Source organism: Mustela lutreola, chromosome 10 (assembly GCF_030435805.1).
Source record: "Mustela lutreola isolate mMusLut2 chromosome 10, mMusLut2.pri, whole genome shotgun sequence".
Taxonomy (NCBI): Eukaryota; Metazoa; Chordata; class Mammalia; order Carnivora; family Mustelidae; genus Mustela; species Mustela lutreola.
Genome location: NC_081299.1, coordinates 52390113 through 52409067, shown reverse-complemented (window position 1 = coordinate 52409067; position 18955 = coordinate 52390113). Strand labels below are relative to the sequence as shown.

Genomic DNA, 18955 nt, shown 5'->3' with positions numbered 1-18955 from the left:
GCAGAACTGGAGCTATACCATTTAGACGTGTGACGGTTACACAAGCCTCTTAAGGATTTATCACAAGGCAGGGGGATGCCTACAGTCAGCATTCAGCCCAAACTGACCAAATGGAATCATATTCAGTATTGCCTGCCCTCTTCCCACTCTCCCTTCCCAGCATGACTTGTCCTGTGAAAAAGTTTTCACAGGGTCAGGCGAGTGCAAGGACTTTCTCTAGTCACAAAAAATCCTATGTTCACATCTCTTCCACTCTCTAGCTCTTTGATTTTGGACGATTACTTAATCTGTAGGAGTCTTAGTTACTCTGGTTGTATGGTAGCCATAATCACATCTGTATTCTCGAACAGCTGCAAGGATTAAATGAGACCATGAATATTAAAGCTCTTAGTACAGTTCTTGACAATTTGTATCTCCCTCAACACACTTTAGCTTTCTCCATTTATGCCACAAAGTTCTATGAGATCTTTCTTTGAAAGACTGCATAAGTCCAAAATGTCATGCCTCTTGGACACCATACTTTGCAAAGCAAACCTCTGCTAATAATGGAATTAAGTTGCACATGGAGGCTGACCTATGCAACTGACAGTTTTCCCAAATGGAAAGAACTCTTCCCGTGGTTCCTGCCGCAGCCCAGAGGAGTCTGTTCTGAGAGGAGACGGTGGCTGCAGCAAGATGACTGCTCTAAGCCGGCTGACCTGGGTCTCTCTCCTGTCCACAGTTCTGGCGTTTCTAAAGTTTCTCAATGTTTAATAACAGAAATGACAGTTTCTCATAAGGAAACACCATCACACCAGAACTTTCAAGCCTGGGAAGTGTAAAGGGTCAGCTGGGTGTGAGCTTCTGAATGTGCAGTATTAACCCTTCTCTTTTCTTCAAGTCCCTTATGAGGTTGAACTTTTTTTTTTTTTAAGATTTTATTTATTTATTTGACAGAGAGACAGAGATCACAAGGAGGCGGAGCTGCCATCAGAGAGAGAGAGAGACTCGAGAGAGAGAGAGAAGGGGAAGCAGGCTTCCTAGTGAGTGAGCAGGGAGCCCGATGTGGGGCTCGATCCCAGGACCCTGAGATCGTGACCTGAGCCGAAAGCAGAGGCTTTAACCCACTGAGCCACCCAGGCGCCCCAAGTCCCTTATGAGGATTAAATGTGATGTTCTCTAACATGCTGTAATGGATGTACGCTGGCTAGCAGGCAGCTAGGATGTCACAAAAAAGGAACCTCCACCTCTACCTGTCCCTCCAGCCTACTGAGTGAACCTTGTAGTCTTCAGGGTCTCTGGATTTGTTTGTTCACTGTTGTTTTTTTTTTAATGGTAAAGATTCACACTGAAGAGAACTGTGGTTTCACTTGAGACAGAATAATTAAAAAATGAATTTTTAACATTTAAGAAATCCGAAAATCTTACCAACAAATATGAGTACAACAGAAAAAAAATATATAAGACTTTTTAAATGAAACAAACAAAAATCTAACTGCAAAGCAGACTAAAATCAAATGAGGACTATGAGTCAGTCCCAATAGGCAACTCAACTAATTATTTCGAAGGATTAGTTAATTTCAGTGTGAAGATATTTTTCTCTAAGATTTTATTAAAGAGATGCAGCTTCTTTATGAAGGTCAAATGAGTAATACAGTCACTAGCCCACAGAGAAGATAAATATTTGTAGAATGAGTGAATGAATGGCCTATGGAGTTGGAATAAGAAGAAAAGACAAGCTTTTGGGATGTCTTCTAAATTATTTAAATGAAATTTCTTTGCTGAGAGGCCTAAGGATTGAGGTTCTGGCTTTCTGGAGAGAAAGCCTCTGTTGTATTTCAGCTTCAACATGTGGTGTGTGTGCTCCGTTTAAGGTAAGGACCGGTGACCCTGGGTTCATTGCCAAGACCTGGAGCAACCCACGTGTTGAGAGATAAGGAGGAAAAACGAAAAGGAAGTGGGCTGATTTAGCACAGAGATGAGAAGGCTAAGGTGGGCGATCATAAAACAGCATTCGAAGAGTATAGGAAGAACAACACTTCTCTTTAAATATGTTTAAATCAAAGAGAAATGGATTTTGGTTAGGCATTAAACCTAACTGAGCTCCTAGGTTAGGACTTAGGTTTTGTTGCTGTGGCAAAAAAGCACATCACATAAAACCTACCGTTCTTCAGTGTACCATCTATGCGTGCTGTTGTGCAATAAAAAGGAGTTTTGGGACAGTGAACTGAGTCAACTATGGTTTTTTTTTTTTTTTCTCTGTTCATTTCTTTCAGTTTGACTGGAAGAGTTCAGTCTTTCCATCTTTGAAATTGTGAAAATAGCTCACACTTGGAATCTTTAGGAGAGATGATGTCTTAAAGATTCTTTCTAGTCCAGACTCCATGTTAAGGCAGTGATGGGGCTGGCCCAACGTGGACATGGACACACTGATGAAAGAATGTTCCAGCTGCCTTGGGTAAAGTTAGAGACAGACAAAATTATGCTGAAAATGAATTCTAGAGCATGTAAACTCTGAGTCTAAATCATTTGATTTCGAAGCTAGGGAGGGTGCTAAGTTCTGCTTTAACCCGAAGCTTACAGAATCTGTACAGCTCAGTTCTACTAATTTTACCTTGGATTTATATGCATTCAGCATTGACATCTTCACGTTTTGTGCTAATTTTACCTTGGTTTTATATGCATTCAGCATTGACATCTCCACGTTTTGACCTCTGACGTGCTTCGGTTGCCTCTGGACAGGCGGGGATGAGGTCTTCTGGTTATTGCGGCAGACACAAATGAAGAAGAAGAGCAGAGCAATGGCCAGAGGAATGGCAACACTTGGCACCAGTATGTACAAGATTTCCATTTTATTCTTCTCCTTGGAATCCTTCGAATCTGGGTACAGAAATAAAAAAGAGCAAAAGTCACACTAGTTTGAATAACATGTGTAACATTACATTGCGTAGTTGAAAATGACCTCCTCTTCTGTGCGTACAAACTCACTGGAGAAAAAAGGAACCATTACTTATTACAATTTGTTTCTATCAAACCTTCAACATAATTTATTGAAGTTTGAAAGTTTAAAGTTCAAGTGTTTAAAAATTGCAGAGGAACACTGTGAAACCTTCGCATGTGTATGGGTCCCCGTCTGATGTTGCCTCTCTTCAGCAACAGACCTGCATTTCTCTGACACCTTCAAAGTTAAACGTCATGTGAATGGACTGTATACACCCAAGAGCATGCATGTGGACCACAGGGATCTTCTTCCTTTGGCTGCTAGCCCAGATCAACCACCACAACGAGCTCTTCTAGAAATCATGCCCTTGTCTTGGCAGATTTGGATTTACAGGGCCAGTCCTGCGTCTTCCAGAATCAATGTCACCCAGGAATCCTAGTCCCAGGGTCCATAAAGCCATTGGCCTTAGAATATGGGGGACCTGACTTAGAATATGGGGGGACTGACCTTAGAATATGGGGGAACTGACTTCCTGATGAACTGGGTGACCTTGAACAGATCCTTCACCTCTCGGGGCCTCACTTCTTCTCATCTGCACAAAGGAAGTATCTACTTTGGATGGTGTCTACAGTTCCCTCCAGCACAGCATCACTGAAGAACTTGCACTTTTTGAAACCCCAGAATCCTTCTTAAATGATTTCATATGAACCCAGTAATTATGAGTGCTAACACTCTGAAGTGTATTTTTGAAATCTTTTACATCTACTCTACCATTGCTTGGGAGAGAATATAATATGTATAGGACAAGAAGCATACTTTTAAAAAATTGATTTGAGTCTGACCTTCAGATACTTTGGGCATACAATAATAAACTCTTTGACTTACCAAACAAACACAAGAATGATGGGCCATAATTAAGAGGGGTTATAATAAATGCCCGGATCCCCAATAACCTCATCAACTTTCTTGCTTTAAGAAATTCCAAAGGGTGAAAATTCAGATTGACCCCAAATTTGGAGATGATTATTTACTCAACCTAGAATTAATCATGTATCCATTCACTCATCCTCTCACATGTTCAGTAAGTCAATGAACAAAAGCTACTGCTGCCAAGCACTATTCTAGATACTGGGAATGTAAAATTAAATATGGTATGTCCTTTACCTTTCAGCAGCTCATGGTTGGGGAAAAAGAACGGAGAAAAGATAATTACAGTATGTTGTTGAAAATGCCACAAGGGGCTCAGAAAGTCCCTCTAAATAGTGAGGTTCCTTAGTGCATATAAATGAGAATATACCAGGAGAAAAACTGAGAGCTTTTCCACTAAGGTCAGGAACACAGCAGGGACGTCCATTATCACCACTGCTGTTCAACATAGTACTAGAAGTCCTAGCCTCAGCAATCAGACAATAAAAAGAAATCAAAGGCATCCAAATCGGCAAAGAAGACGTCAAACTATCACTCTTCGCAGATGATATGATACTATATGTGGAAAACCCAAAAGACTCCACTCCAAATCTGCTAGAACTTGTACAGAAATTCGGTAAAGTGTCAGGATATAAAATCAATGCACAGAAATCAGTTGCATTTCTTTACACCAACATCAAGACAGAAGAAAGAGAAATTAAGGAGTCAATCCCATTTAAATTGCACCTCAAACCATAAGATACCTAGGAATAGACCTAACCAAAGAGGCAAAGAATCTGTACTCAGAAAACTATAAAGTACTCATGAAAGAAATTGAGGAAGACACAAAGAAATGGAAAAATGTTCTATGCTCATGGATTGGAAGAACAAATATTGTGAAAATGTCTATGTTTCCTAAAGCAATCTACACATTTAATGAAATCCCTATCAAAATACTATCCATTTTTTTCCAAAGAAATGGAACAAATAATCCTAAAATTTATATGGAACCAGAAGAGACCTTGAATAGCCAAAGGAATATTGAAAAAGAAAGCCGGGGCATCTGGGAGGCTCAGTGGGTTAAAGCCTCTGCCTTCGGCTCAGGTCATGATCTCAGAATCCTGGGATCGACCCCCGCATCGGGCTCTCTGATCAGTGGGGAGCCTGCTTCCCCCTCTCTGTCTGCCTGCCTGTCCCTACTTGTGATTTCTCTCTCTGTCGAATAAATAAATGAAATCTTAAAAAAAAAAAAAAAAGAAAGCCAAAGTTGGTGGCATCACAATTCCAGACTTCAAGCTCTATTACAAAGCTGTTATCATCAACACAGTATGGTACTGGCACAAAAACAAACACATAGATCAATGGAACAGAATAGAGACCCCAGAAATAGACCCTCAACTTTATGGTCAACTAATCTTCGACAAAGCAGGAAAGAATGTCCAATGGAAAAAAGACAGTCTCTTCAACAAATGGTGTTGGGAAAATTGGACAGACACATGCAGAAAAATGAAACTGGACCATTTCCTTACACCACATGTGAAAATAGACTCAAAATGGATGAAGGACCTCAATATGAGAAAGGAATCTATCAAAATCCTTGAGGAGATAACAGGCAGCAACCTCTTCGACCTCAGCCGCAACAACTTCTTCCTAGGAACATTGCTGGAGGCAAGGGAAGCAAGGGCAAAAATGAACTATTGGGACTTCATCAAGATCAAAAGCTTTTGCACAGCAAAGGAAACAGTTATAACAAAACCAAAAGACAACTGACAGAATGGGAAAAGATATTTGCAAATGACATATCAGATAAAGGGCTATTATCCAAAATCTATAAAGAGCTTAGCAAACTCAACACCCAAAGAACAAATAATCCAATCAAGAAATGGGCAGAGGACATGAACAGACATTTCTGTAAAGAAGACATCCAGATGGCCAACAGACAGATGAAAAAGTGCTCCACATCACTCAGCATCAGGGCAATACAGATCAAAACCACAATGAGACACCACCTCACACTAGTCAGAATGGCTCATATTAACAAGTCAGGAAATGACAGATGCTGGCGAGGATGCAGAGAAAGGAGAACCCTCCTACACTGTTGGTGGGAATGCAAGCTGGTGCAACCACTCTAGAAAAGAGCATGGAGATTCCTCAAAAAGTTGAAAATAGAGCTCCCCTACGATCCAGCAATTGCACTACTGAGTATTTACCCTAAAGATACAAATGTAGTTATCCAAAGGGGCATGTGCACCCGAATGTTTATAGCAGCAATGTCCACAATAGCCAAACTATGGAAAGTACCTACATGCCCATCAACAGATGAATGGATAAAGAAGATATCACACACACACACACACACACACACACACACACACACACACAATGGAATACTATGCAGCCATCAAAAGAAATGAAATCTTGCCATTTGCAATGACATGGATGGAACTAGAGGGCATTATGCTTAGCAAAATAAGTCAATTGGAGAAAGATAACTATCATATGATCTCCCTGATATGAGGAAGTGGAGATGCAATGTGGGAGGTTTGGGGGGTAGGAAAACAATGAATGAAACAAGATGGGATTGGGAAGGAGACAAACCATAAGAGACACTTAATCTCACAAAACAAACTGAGGGTTGCCGGGGGGAAGGGGGTAAGAAGAGGGTGGTGGGGTTATAGACATTGGGGAGCGTATGTGCTATGGTGAGTATTGTGAAGTGTGTAAACCTGGCGATTCACAGACCTGTATCCCTGGGGCTAATAATACATTATATGTTTATAAAAAAAATAAAAAATATATTTTTAAAAAATGAGAATATACCATACAGAGTTTTTGCTTGTACACACCTGCTTTGGGAACTTGTCATTCAGTGAAATATAGTAGTAACTAAATCACACCGCCTTCTACCTACAAGCAGACTCGACACACAAAGTAGGAGGGGGAACAAAGACCTCGGTGTTGGGGCTGTGCTGTGGGTTAACCCTCAGAGAGGGTTAATACTCAGAGGAGTAAAAATTTATTATACTCAGAGTATAATAAAAATAACAGGTTTAATATTTGCTGATTGTCTTCTAGAACAAAATGATGTTAGCTATTATTATTAATATGGGCCAGGTACTGTTGGAAGTACTTTTCATTAACTCATTAATTTTATCCTCACAACCAACTCCTTATGAGGCAGGCGCCATCCTTATGCCCATTTTTACAGGTGAGGAAGCCAAGGGGACAGAGTGGTTATGTAACCTGCCCCAGGATATGCAGCTAGTAATTCAAAAGCTGGGACTCCTCCCCTGGTTTCACAAAAGTAGGGAGGATGAGGGAGGTCTGAGTGGTGGGGTAGGAAGCTTTGCCAGGCATGTCGCTTTTGTACTCCCTACTTTATACAGTGGCAAGTGACACAGAACCCAGTCATCTCTGGAGGCCATTCTGGTCGTTCTCATCCTAGGAACTATTCTTGGGTTCTTTTGTAATGACTGCCTGCATGTCTATGGGCGGATGGAGAGAGAGAAAGTGATCACATGGAAAAGTGCTTGCCACAGCGCCTAACAGATCAATAGATCTTCTATACCAGGAATATAATAGATCCAGAAGAGATTGTCTGTGTATCGGAGATCTATCTCTCTGTCTATGTGGACTCTTGAGAGACGATAGAACAGATTAAAGGAACTATGCATCTTCGAGTCAGAAACTTCTGAAGACTGCCTTTGTCATCATCTGTGCAACCTTCAGTAGGCACTAAGCCTCTCTGAGCAAACCCATCTGTAAAATGAGAACTGTAATACTTATTTCATAGGGTTGTTGTAAACCGTAAATGAAAGAACAAAGGAAGTTATCTCCTCTAGTACCTACTAGAGGAGAGTCACTTGATGTCACTTACCCTTAGAATAGAAAAGGATTCAGAGATAAAAACTTTGGGCTAGGAATTCTAAATAACCTTAATCAGGAAACAACCTCTCTGACCTCCATCTCCTCATTTACATAAGGGGAATAATTGCTCTACCAATCTTACTTGTTTTTTTTTTTTTAAAGATTTTATTTAGTATTTATTTGACAGAAAGAGATCACAAGTAGGCAGAGAGGCAGGCAGAGAGAGAGAAAGGAGGAAGCAGGCTCCCTGCTGAGCAGAGAGCCCGATGCGGGACTCGATCCCAGGACCCTGAGATCATGACCTGAGCCGAAGGCAGAGGCTTAACCCACTGAGCCACTCAGGCGCCCCTTACTTGGTTTTTGTGAGAGATAGTGTTCATGACAAAACTTCAGAAAATTGAAAACTGCCACACAATTGTTGGATTATTAACATTATAAAAACACTTCCCAATTTCTCAGTACCTTAGTGTGTGCCGGGCTGGGAGTGGGGGGGATTCCCTCTTGTTATTCTTGGATTTTCAGTGAAATCATTAGGAGGGTAACGATTACAAAGGAATGAGGTTAATTTAGTACTCATGTAACGCTAGTCATTTTTCTGGCCCAGATTTTCAGCAACAAGAGAAAGTAGGGCTCTCACCTGTCTGGCAAACAAAGGAGTCTATTCTGTACTCATTCCGTATCAGATTATTCACAGAACGCCTGCGATTGTAAACGGGAGGTCTGGGACAAATCCCCCTGTGGGTCTGCACGAGAACAAACTTCAAGAAGCCGAATTCTTTAAACACAAGCAAACTTGGCTCGTTCTGATTACACGGAGCATAGGCAAACGAGCCCACACTGTCTTCTCGCCAATGGAAATAATCAAGCAGAACGATACGCAGCCATGTTGGAAGTGACTGGAAACAAATTTCGGCCTAATGTCAACCTGTGATACAGCACATGTACTTCCCCACACACCTCTCTCCACATTAGGCCAGAAGGGAGTCAGTCTGACTCAAGAAACTTCAAATAAAAACATTCCACAGAACAACTAATGTTACTCATGGAAAATTAGAAAGCTAACATTTGCTCAACCTCTTTTTAACAGCCTTGTGTTTTTATTCATCACTTCAACCAGTGACTTGGTGTCATCTCGGTTTCACATGTAGATAAATTAAGACTAAGAAAGAACAAAGAATTTGACAAAGCCAGAAAGTGGTGGAGTCTGGGTTGGAAAGCAAGCCTGTCTGTCTTCAGTGTTTCTATGCTTTCAAAATTATATTGCTAATAAAAATTAAAATACTGTATGGAATTGTTCTTCATCATTCTCCTTAAGATTCCAAGGCTCCCTTTAGTGAGGGCTCATAGCTGGTGGGGATCACACTATTAAACAGAATCACATTAGAACAATGGACTCTATTCTTACTAGTCACTTTAAAGGGTAATGGACACCCTCAGTGTATTACAATGAAAACTGGCTGAAAATTAGAATGGTGAAGATTTTTAATACTTTGAAATAGTTATTTAAAAGTTAAATGCACCTATTAGTTACATCAAGTTAAATACTTGGGATTTTTTAAACCAATGATTTAGTCTGGATCACATGATTAATTTCCTTTTAAAAATCAACAATTGGTTATCACAGTTCGCATCTGACATTCCTATTTTATTTTTACAAAGATATTCAATACTTTGATTGGTAATTAAATATAACAGAGAAAATACTTCTTTCTTATCCTGGGGCTTAAAACAAGGTAAACATGATTTCTTATTCAAGAGGTACTTTCATAAAGTGAAACATCATCTAAGTTATTACTTTTAAGTTAAAACAAAAAAAATCCTTAGATCTTCAATATGGCAAAGGTGGGGGAGAAACCTTACAGGTCATTAGAATTCCAAAAACAAACAAATAAACACATTAAATTATAGTCTTACATGAAAAAATAAAAACCATAGAAAACAAATAGGAATTGCTATCATCTATTATTTGAAAACTACAAAGTAAGGGGGTCTGTAGCAGATGGGAGCCTGAACCAGTGATATTCAAACATATGCCAGGAAGACAAAGTAGAAAACGTGTTAACTAGGTCTTCAGTTGGTATGCTAGGTCCACCATTAGGTCTCTCAATTCAAAGAGGAAATACTAAGAAGATGATCTGTATTATGCATTCTCAAATTAATCCTTAGAAAGACTCTGATTGGCCATACATGGGGATTAAAATTTTTTTTCCTCAGCAAATTTTTTCCAAGATTTTTATTTATTTGACAGACAGAGCAAGCAGCAAACAGAGCAGCAGAGGCAGAGGGAGAAGCAGGCTCTCTGCTGAGCAGGGAGCGGATGCGGGGCTTGATCCCAAAACCCAGGGATCATGTCCTAAGCCGAACGAAGGCAGACACTTAACCGACTGAGCCACCCAGGTGTCCCTCTTCAGCAAACGTTTTAACCACAATAACCACAATGTTTTAACCACAATAAGTGCTCATTTGTGAGCACTTGAGAAAAATCTTAGTAACCAGAATCCACATGAGTTCACTAAAAGTTTCTATAAATTCTTAGGACCACAGTTTTCTCTATAAAAGGAAAGAGTTGGGCTAATCTTTTCTCTTTTATTGAAAAAAAAAGTTAAATTACAGTAAAAAAATAACATTTACCATCTTAACCATTTTTAAGTGTACAGTTTAGTAGCACTAAGCATAGGCAGATATTCATACAACAGATTTTCCATCTTGCAAAACTTAAACTCTATACTCATTGGAAATAACTCTCCATTTCCCCCTCCCTCTAGCCCCTGAAAACAACTGGTCTACTTTTTGTTTCTATGACTTTGATTACTTTAGATACCTCATACAGTATTTGTCTTTAAATGATTGGCTTATTTCACTCAGTAAAATGTCCTCAAGTTTAATCTATATTGTTGCATGTGTCATACTTCCTTTTTAAGGCTGAATAATATTCCTTTGTACATATATACTACATTTTCTTTATGGATTCCTCCATCGATGGGCTTGCTTCAACCTCTCAGCTATTGTGAATAATACCATGATGTACATGGGTATATATCCAGAAGTAGGATTGCTGGGTTCTATGTCTCACTGTGGTTTTGATTTGCATTTCTTTAATGCCTTATGATATTGAACATCTTTTCATATACTGTTGGCCATTTGTAAAATGTCTGTTTAAATCTTTTGCCCACTTTTTAATTGGGCTAATCTTTAAGTGCTAAAATTCAATAGGTTTTATAAAATCAAGTCTCTTTCATTTTGATAGGATTATTTTAGAGTGGTAGACCAAGTGCATTTAAACTTTTAGCAAGACATTTGATCAGGTGATCCATGATATCCTTATGTACCAAAGATGGAGGGCTAGATAACAATATCATTAGATAGATTTCTAATTTACCAATAAGCTGGTACCCTAATAGGGTTAATCAGCAAATCTACCTTAAATTGTAGAAAGCTAAGCTTGAGCAAACCTGCCTGTTTGACATTATCATCAACTATTCAATAATGACATATCGATCAAACTTGAAAATGACTCAAATCTAGGAAAGATATCTGACTATAGAAATAAAATTTTATTTTCATTTATTTAAGATTTTATTTCTTTGACAAACAGAGAGACAGAGTGTACAAACAGGGGGAGAGGCAGACAGAGGGAGAGGGAGAGGCAGACTCCTCACCAAGCAGGGAGCCAAATGAGGGGCTTGATCCCAGGACCCTGAGATTATGACCAGAGCTTAAGGCAGATGCCAAACTGACTGAGCCACCCAGGTGCCCCTATACCAGAAAGCTTTAGAGGCTCATACAGACAGGCTAAAACAATGACCCAAAACCAACAGTTGACGCTTTACAAATAAATATTATAGCTTACAGTTAGGTTAAAGCTCTTGTTTAAAGAAGCCCATGATTAAGTAAATCTACTAGATAATTTTTTGATGTAACAGAACCAAGGAAAAAAGAGAGGAAAAAAGGCTATTAAATTTTAATGAAGACTTGAGGCTCAGTTGGACCCAGCAACAACACCATGAAATTGCTCCAAAAATTGTATATATGGTACTTTTAGCAAAAAAATACCCTTCATAGGCAATACTGAGTGATGATTGAAAATATCATGGTCTTTTCTACCTCTGCTGGTTTAAAAACACCAAAAAAGGTATCTTCTAAGAGCAACATTTCTAAGGAAGGCTTCAAAAAAACAGGAAACATTCAGAGGAAAAGGAAGATGGGTAAAGAAAGGTTGGAAGAGCTACATGCTCTTTAGACCAAATTAAAAATTGAATGAAGGATGTGATAGGTACCTTTAAACGTAGATAATAAAGGATTATCAGAGGTTACAGACTGGATCAGTACATTGTTCTAGACTTGTTCCTTATTAGGGTTTATTTATATTTTTTAATTTGAAGTCCTGGCCAACATTTTTTTTTTCTTTTACAACTTAATTTAATTTAACTTAATATTTATTTATTAACATATATTGTATTATTTGTCCCAGGGGTACAGGTCTGAGAATCCTCAGGCTTACACATTTCACAGCACTCACCATAGCACATACAGAGCACAATGTCCATAACCCAGCCACCCTATTCCTACCCCCCACCCCCAGTAACCCTCAGTTTGTTTTGTGAGATTAAGAGTGTTTTATGGTTTGTCTCCCTCCTGATCCCATCTTGTTTCATTTTTTCTTTCCCTACCCCCCACAATCCCCTCCCTATCTCTCAAATTCCTCATATCAGAGAGATCATGTGATAATTGTCTTTCTCTGACTTATTTTGCTCAGCATAAAACCCTGTAGTTCCATCCATGTCATTGCAAATGGCAAGATTTCATTTCTTCTGATGGCTGCATAGTATTCCATTGTATGTATGTATGTGTGTGTGTGTGTGTGTATACACACACCACATCTTTTTTATCCTTTCATCTGTTGATGGACATGTAGGTACTTTCCATAGTTTGGCTATTGTGGACATTACTGCTATAAACATTCGGGTGCACGTGCCCATTCAGATCACTACATTTATATCTTTAGGGTAAATATCCAGTAGTGTGATTGCTGGGTCGTAGGGTAGCTCTATTTTGAGGAACCTCCATACTATTTTCCAGAGCTGCACCAGCTTGAATTCCTGCCAACAACGTAGAAGGGTTCCCCTTTCTCCATATCCTTGCCAAAATCTGTCATTTCCTTGTTAATTTTAGCCATTCTGACTGGTGTGAGGTGGTATCTCATTGTGGTTTTGATATGTATTTCCCTGATGCATGCTCAACATTTTTTCAAAATCAGGAGATTTCCCATATTGATTTTGGTTTCAGGCTTAACAAATGCAAATTTTGAGCAGAGGCATCCATCCCATAACCTGTTTGGGGTGGTGAGATGTCTCCGTTTCTGAAGGTCTCTGGCAATGTTCAGACAGAGGCTAGATGATTTCAATGGTTCCCCTCAAAGCTCTCTGATTTTATAAACTGAGTTGACATACCTTATTTAGGCTCCTATTGTCCTTTTGACTCTCTTGTGAAGCAAGCGATTTAAAGCTAGAGATGAATATCTTCCCTATGTGTCTTAAGATCCAGTATCAGCCCTTTTCTACTCAGGTCTATGCTGAGGCTGACTTGTATGGACAGTATCAATGAGCACGCTTGATCTCTGGCTTCCAGTTAGGTTCAGCCAATGGGAGACATTGGCAGGACAAGAAGAATTGCCCAGAGCAAGAAGAGTATGGTTGCCATGTTAGTTCCCGGGCTTCCTCCTTGCTGAGTTGCAGAGGACTGACTACCCCTCTCTACCAAAGGCCACAGCCTTTGGATGGGCCTCTTTTCATTCTCAGCTCTGCTCCACAAGGTAAGGTAACTAATCATTCCTTTGACCCTTCAAGCCTAGGATGGCAATGCCTCCTACTTCTGCTAGCTGTGGGTTCTTCACCTTGTTGGTTTCCCCTAACTCTGCCAATACTTTCATGAACAGTCTCTCTACAAAATTCTCCATGGTGTGTTTATTTGTGCCTTTTGTTTCCTGCCAGAACCGTGGCTGCTAGGAAGCCAATAGCAAAGATCATTGCAGTGTTACATGAGAATTCTGTCACCAAAGGGTTAAAGTGTTAAGGAGCCCTTCCCATTGGCACAGTGTGGTGTCCCTGTCCCGCCCAAATAGTTAAGAGCTTCCCAAAGCTTGTTGCTACAGCAGCTGACACCCTGGATAAGTGACTCAATATATTTTGAGAATGATAAAAAAACTTTGAGGAAAAAATTATTTTATGGTTAAAAATGTTTATGGAACATGACTTTGTTATAAGTTTTGGGTAACTATTGTTCTTTACTTTGTCGAAAATATATAGAGACTGGAGAATAAAGTACATCTTGAAAATCTCTGTAGCATAAAAATAACTCTTCCGGAAAACTTCAAACTGTACAAAGCTGTGCTCTATTCCTCCCTCCGTTCCCCCTCCCCACCATCCAATTCACTGTAATGTTCAATTTTGGTTTGAAGAAATGGCTGAAAGACAAATTGCCTCACAACAGGTCTTCTATGAAATATGGGAGAAGGCTGCTGACAGAGTGAGTTAAAAACTCTAGTGTTCGCAATCTGGAAAACATCTGCCTTGCCCCAAACTGTAAACCACCACATTGTAGAAAATGGTTTGTGACAAAGCAGAACCCAGGGCGGGTGTTTGTAAGGTTATGGGACAAGTCAGGGCTATTCAGGCACAGAACTGGGCGCTGTGCCCTTTGGCAGACTGTTGCAAGCCGAGGACTTAAAAGGAAATACGAAAGTAATAGGCCAGGTACGAAAAGTGCCCTTGGAGCCAAATGACCCCCTACTTTTCTTATCGGTGAGCGCTCAGTGGAGAAGTTGGTTGAGGAGTCAAAACCATAGCACTGCTTAGAAGTTCTAGCTCTTTGGTAGAGGGAGAGACCCTTTATTGAGGTCTCTTGGGCATGCCAGGCCGGCTGGCGAAAGAAATGTGGCCTCTGGACTTAATCTAGAGTAAAATAAAGGGCCAAGGTTTGACTATGAAAGCACTAATACAATCAAGATTCCACCTCCCTATACAAGTCAAGAGAGGAACAAATGGGGGGACTCAGTGAGTGGGGGAGAGAGAAAAAAGAGGTCACCTGGGTAGAATACAGCCGAAGTAAAATGGTCAGATCCTGCAAAAACTGCTCCCAGAGAAACTGGCATTTTCCACAGTTCTGCCCCAGGGCTGTGTCGAAAAGCAATGATAAGGGCTACAGTGAAACTGTGAACCTGGGAGGTGTGTCTAGGTGCCAGTTGGAAAGAACATAGGCAAATGTTTCTTTTTCGACGTAGTTTCCACCCAACCCACAGTATTTGGCTTGGAAGGTGGCCACAGTGACTAGAGGTAAAGGCATAGTGAATGAAGGTTTGCAGGCAGGCTCTCAGGGAAAATGGCCAACTCTGAGGGCTGGGGACCTGGGGCTGCCGGGAAGGGAGGAGAACTGGATTTAACGGGAAACGGGTAGACGCTGTGAGCCTTGCACGGAGCTGCTGGGGGAGCTAGTCCTCACCGGGGCTGAGGCTGAGGCGAGCAACTAGAATCTCTCAGAGTAGATGGCTGGGAGCCCTGCATGTGTGGAGCTGCGAACAAGAAAATCAATGGACAGCATCCCAACGATCTAGAGAGTCCCTAATGATCAAAGGAAAGAGGAAAATGAGAAAGGAATGTTTATTCCTCCGAATCATCTAGAATTTGTTCTTGAGGCAGTTGTGCTACAGTAGACAGAAGACTGGACCTGTAGTCCTATGGACCTGGTTTTAATGTTGGCTTTACGAAAAACATGGCCTCCAGTTCTCCATCAGTAAAATGGAGAAGATTCCTTTGTCCTGCAGTTATTATGAGGATTCATTCATTCAACACATTTTATTAGCATCAACTAAGTCAGAGGCCAGATGCTGGTTTTACAGAATAGACAGCAGCCATTAAGACAATGCCAAGTGCATGACAGCGCACAGAAACGTTGGGAGCTATAAAACAGTCCTTAATATGATTCATATTTATTCCAACTGACTGTCTCACCAGATTGTAAGCTGCATGAAGGCAGGCTTTCATCTACCCTATCCACAAAGTCTGAGGCATAGTAGAAACTCAATACATACTGAGTTTCTGTGAATAACTAAATAAGTAACTAACCATTCTGATTGTTAGATGCCTCGGATAAGAAGGAAAAAGACAGGGACTGGAAAAGACAGGGAGAGGTCAGGGACAGGTCAGGTCTTGCCCAAACAAATCTTTGGTTCTTTCCCCTCCTCCAAGCATTACCTGGCACAAGCAGAGAGTCCTGGCGGAGGCAATTCCCAGAGTTCACAGCAGACATATTTGGTTGTGTTTAACTTTATGTTCTGTCTTAGAGTGAAAGTTTGCAGATAAAACGGTCTGTGGCAGGCCATTCCCAAATGCCTTTATTCTAGAAAGTACAACAAAGGCTCACATTCTGCATTTAATTAGGCCTATACTTCTTTTAGCCTTACTTAGTTGAAACGAAAACAAAAGTTATCAGTAGGAAAATGAGAAACCACATGGAGATTTTGAAATCTCCTTAATTCTGACTTAACTAAAGAATGCAAGAACATTCCCGTGAGACTCCATCCCATTTGCGAGGGAGAAGGAAAAGCACTCATTTTAAATATGCCCCACAAGCTTTTAGCTCACTGTAGGATAAAATGTTATTCTCAATATTTATCTATCTACCTATCTATCTGACACAACTACTGGCTATAGGTTGGAATCCTAGTTTAATTCTTACTAACCATGTGGCATTGGACAAGTTACTTAGTCTGAGTCTCAGTTTTCTCTTCTTGGGTAGAATAAAACCCAACTCACAGGGCTAGAAGACTATTATAAATGATATAATGCATAAAAAAAACCTTTTAGTATGGTCTTTGACTCATTGTAACCACTCAATAAATGGCAATTGCTGTTTAATGTTATTGTTTTTCTATAGTTTAAATGGGATAATTCCTATCCAGTCTCAGGGTTCCTACACCCTGGCATTGTTGACATTTTGGGCTGGATAATTCTTTGTATGGGTCCATCTGTGCATCTAGCTTGTTTAGCAGCACCTCTGGACTCGACCCCCAGATGCCAGAAATAACACACAACCCCCCCTTCCCAGGAGTGATGACCAAAATATCTTGAGACACTGCCAAATGCTCCCTGGGAGACAAATCTTCTGTCGTTTGGGAAGCATTGCTATAGAACAAAGAGCAGTGAGTGGTCCTAGAGAGAGGAGAACTGGTTTCTGTTAACTGATTTGTGATCTTGGGTAAGTCCTACCACTTCCTGGGCCTTGGTTTTCTCATATGGTAAAAGAGGGTGGGAAATTCCTACTTTCTCTTTCAGAATTTTTCTAAGAATGAAGAGAGAAAGGAAATCAAATGCTTGCAGGAAGTGTTTGAAAAGTAGGATGCTATTATGACTAAGTTGCTGGAGGTGGTCTATCGAGGGGCAATTCTGAGAAGACTTGCCCAGCAACATCCCCTGTTGCCCAACAGCTGATGGCAACCTGCCTTCTTCCTTAACACTCCCCCTCCCAGCAGCTGCTCCTTGGTCAACGTCAAAGATTCCCTGTGCCTTTAATGGATGTACTTGTGGCTTGGCTTGAAGAATTCCAGAGGAACTGTTTCCTTTCAACGTGAAATGCAAATGCTCTTTTTGATAAAAATTATTATTCTAAGTGCCGGAAACTGCCTTGTCATCTCTAGATTGAGTATTCGTCTAAATTTATCTCTCACACGACGAGAACTTACCAGTGGTCAGAATGTTAAGTTGTCCTCTGTGGATTGATATTCAGAAAGAAAGTTTCAGGGCTTCTAACATCACTGTACTGATTAACACTACGATAATACAGAGTCATACGAAGGGGGATTTCCTTATCAGCAAGGGAAAGTAATTTGATGTCAAAGCATACTATGAGAAATCTAGATCCTAGAATCCAGAGGTGCAGGCTATTGTCATTCTTTTATCTATTTCTGAAAAAAAAGAAAAATCTTTAAACGGGAGATAGCAGCAGGTCTGGGAAAAGAGCTGTGAGCTTTGAGTTTGGTCACAGCTATTTGTGGACAGAGGAGGGTTCAAGCTCCAATCTCATCCTTTGTGTGATGCAGACCCATCCTTTAGCCCTTCTGAACCTCAGTGGACTTTAACACCCACCCCACAGTGTGGATATGAGTTTTAAATGCACATGAGTATGTAAGCATGGAGTTTTGTATGGGCACATGGTGTTTTGTGAGATGTAGGCGGTCTTTCTCTCTCTGTCCACAGTCCGAAAGACTGTTTAAGGATTTCTTTCATCCCTCAGAGTGTGTACTTGGTCTGATGACTGCAGGAAGGTCACTGAAATGAAAACCATACATTTTAGGTGTAATTTAGAGTCCTGACTAAACTAAACGAATTACAATAAAGCTTGAATCAGCTTATCAACAAATCTTCCAGTTTATGAGCAAATTACTTCCCTACTTCTGCTGGGTATTGGTTGGAAATTAGGGGTCAGAAGACACCCAAAGGACAATTGCATGTATCCAGAGAGGAGCGAACAATGTGTTTCTTCCCTAAAATAATTCATCTGGTCTCTTTAAGGACACACATCAGTATTCTGAGATAGCATGGTAGAGTAGCAGGAAGATGAGATTAGACTCAGACAGATATGCTATTTAGAAGCTAGGTGTAACACCAACAGCACAGGATTAGTAATACCCATCACAGTGTAAAGTCAACTATAAAAGAAGCCTATGAAAACCCCGAGTACCACGTCTGATATGTGGAAGGTGCTCAGTTCGTGATGCTTTTTATCCTTGACTCTCTTACAGATCTTTGTACCTCACTTGGTTTAGGAGAAGGGGTGGACAGCCAAGAAAATGATTATAAATCTACATTTATTTTTATGCGTTCCTATGAATGTTGAATATAGCATGTGGGAAAGTCATGAATAATTAAGGACACACCGTTTAAAAAATATGGGATAATTTGCTTTGAAGTTTCCAATGGTGGTTCTGGAAGAGTTTTGCTTCATAATTTGTTCTTTATGCTGCATATGAAGGCATTTTAAAGCCAAGCAACACAAAAGAGTTTGGTCACCTCTTTCTCAAACTTGGCATGTTTAACCACCCATAAAACCCATTTTGCAAGAGAAGACAATATAGTAACAGGTAACACATAAGAATGAAATCATAGAATAACAGTTTCCCACATTTTCATCACTAAGGTTTCTTTTCAACATTTTTATTGCTTCTTCCTATGTTCCTCTTTAGTATGTTTTCGCTTCCTCTGTTCCATA

At 40.2% G+C, this 18955-nt stretch overlaps 1 protein-coding gene across 1 annotated transcript in view; it reads right to left on the bottom strand.

The window, feature by feature from the left end:
• Nucleotides 1-18955, bottom strand: part of ROR1 (receptor tyrosine kinase like orphan receptor 1) — a 410104-nt gene that overhangs the window by 17129 nt on the left and 374020 nt on the right. The window contains exon 8 of the mRNA XM_059135253.1: nt 2648-2859. Coding sequence (XP_058991236.1) covers nt 2648-2859 — 212 coding nt within the window. The remainder of the gene's footprint in view (nt 1-2647; nt 2860-18955) is intronic.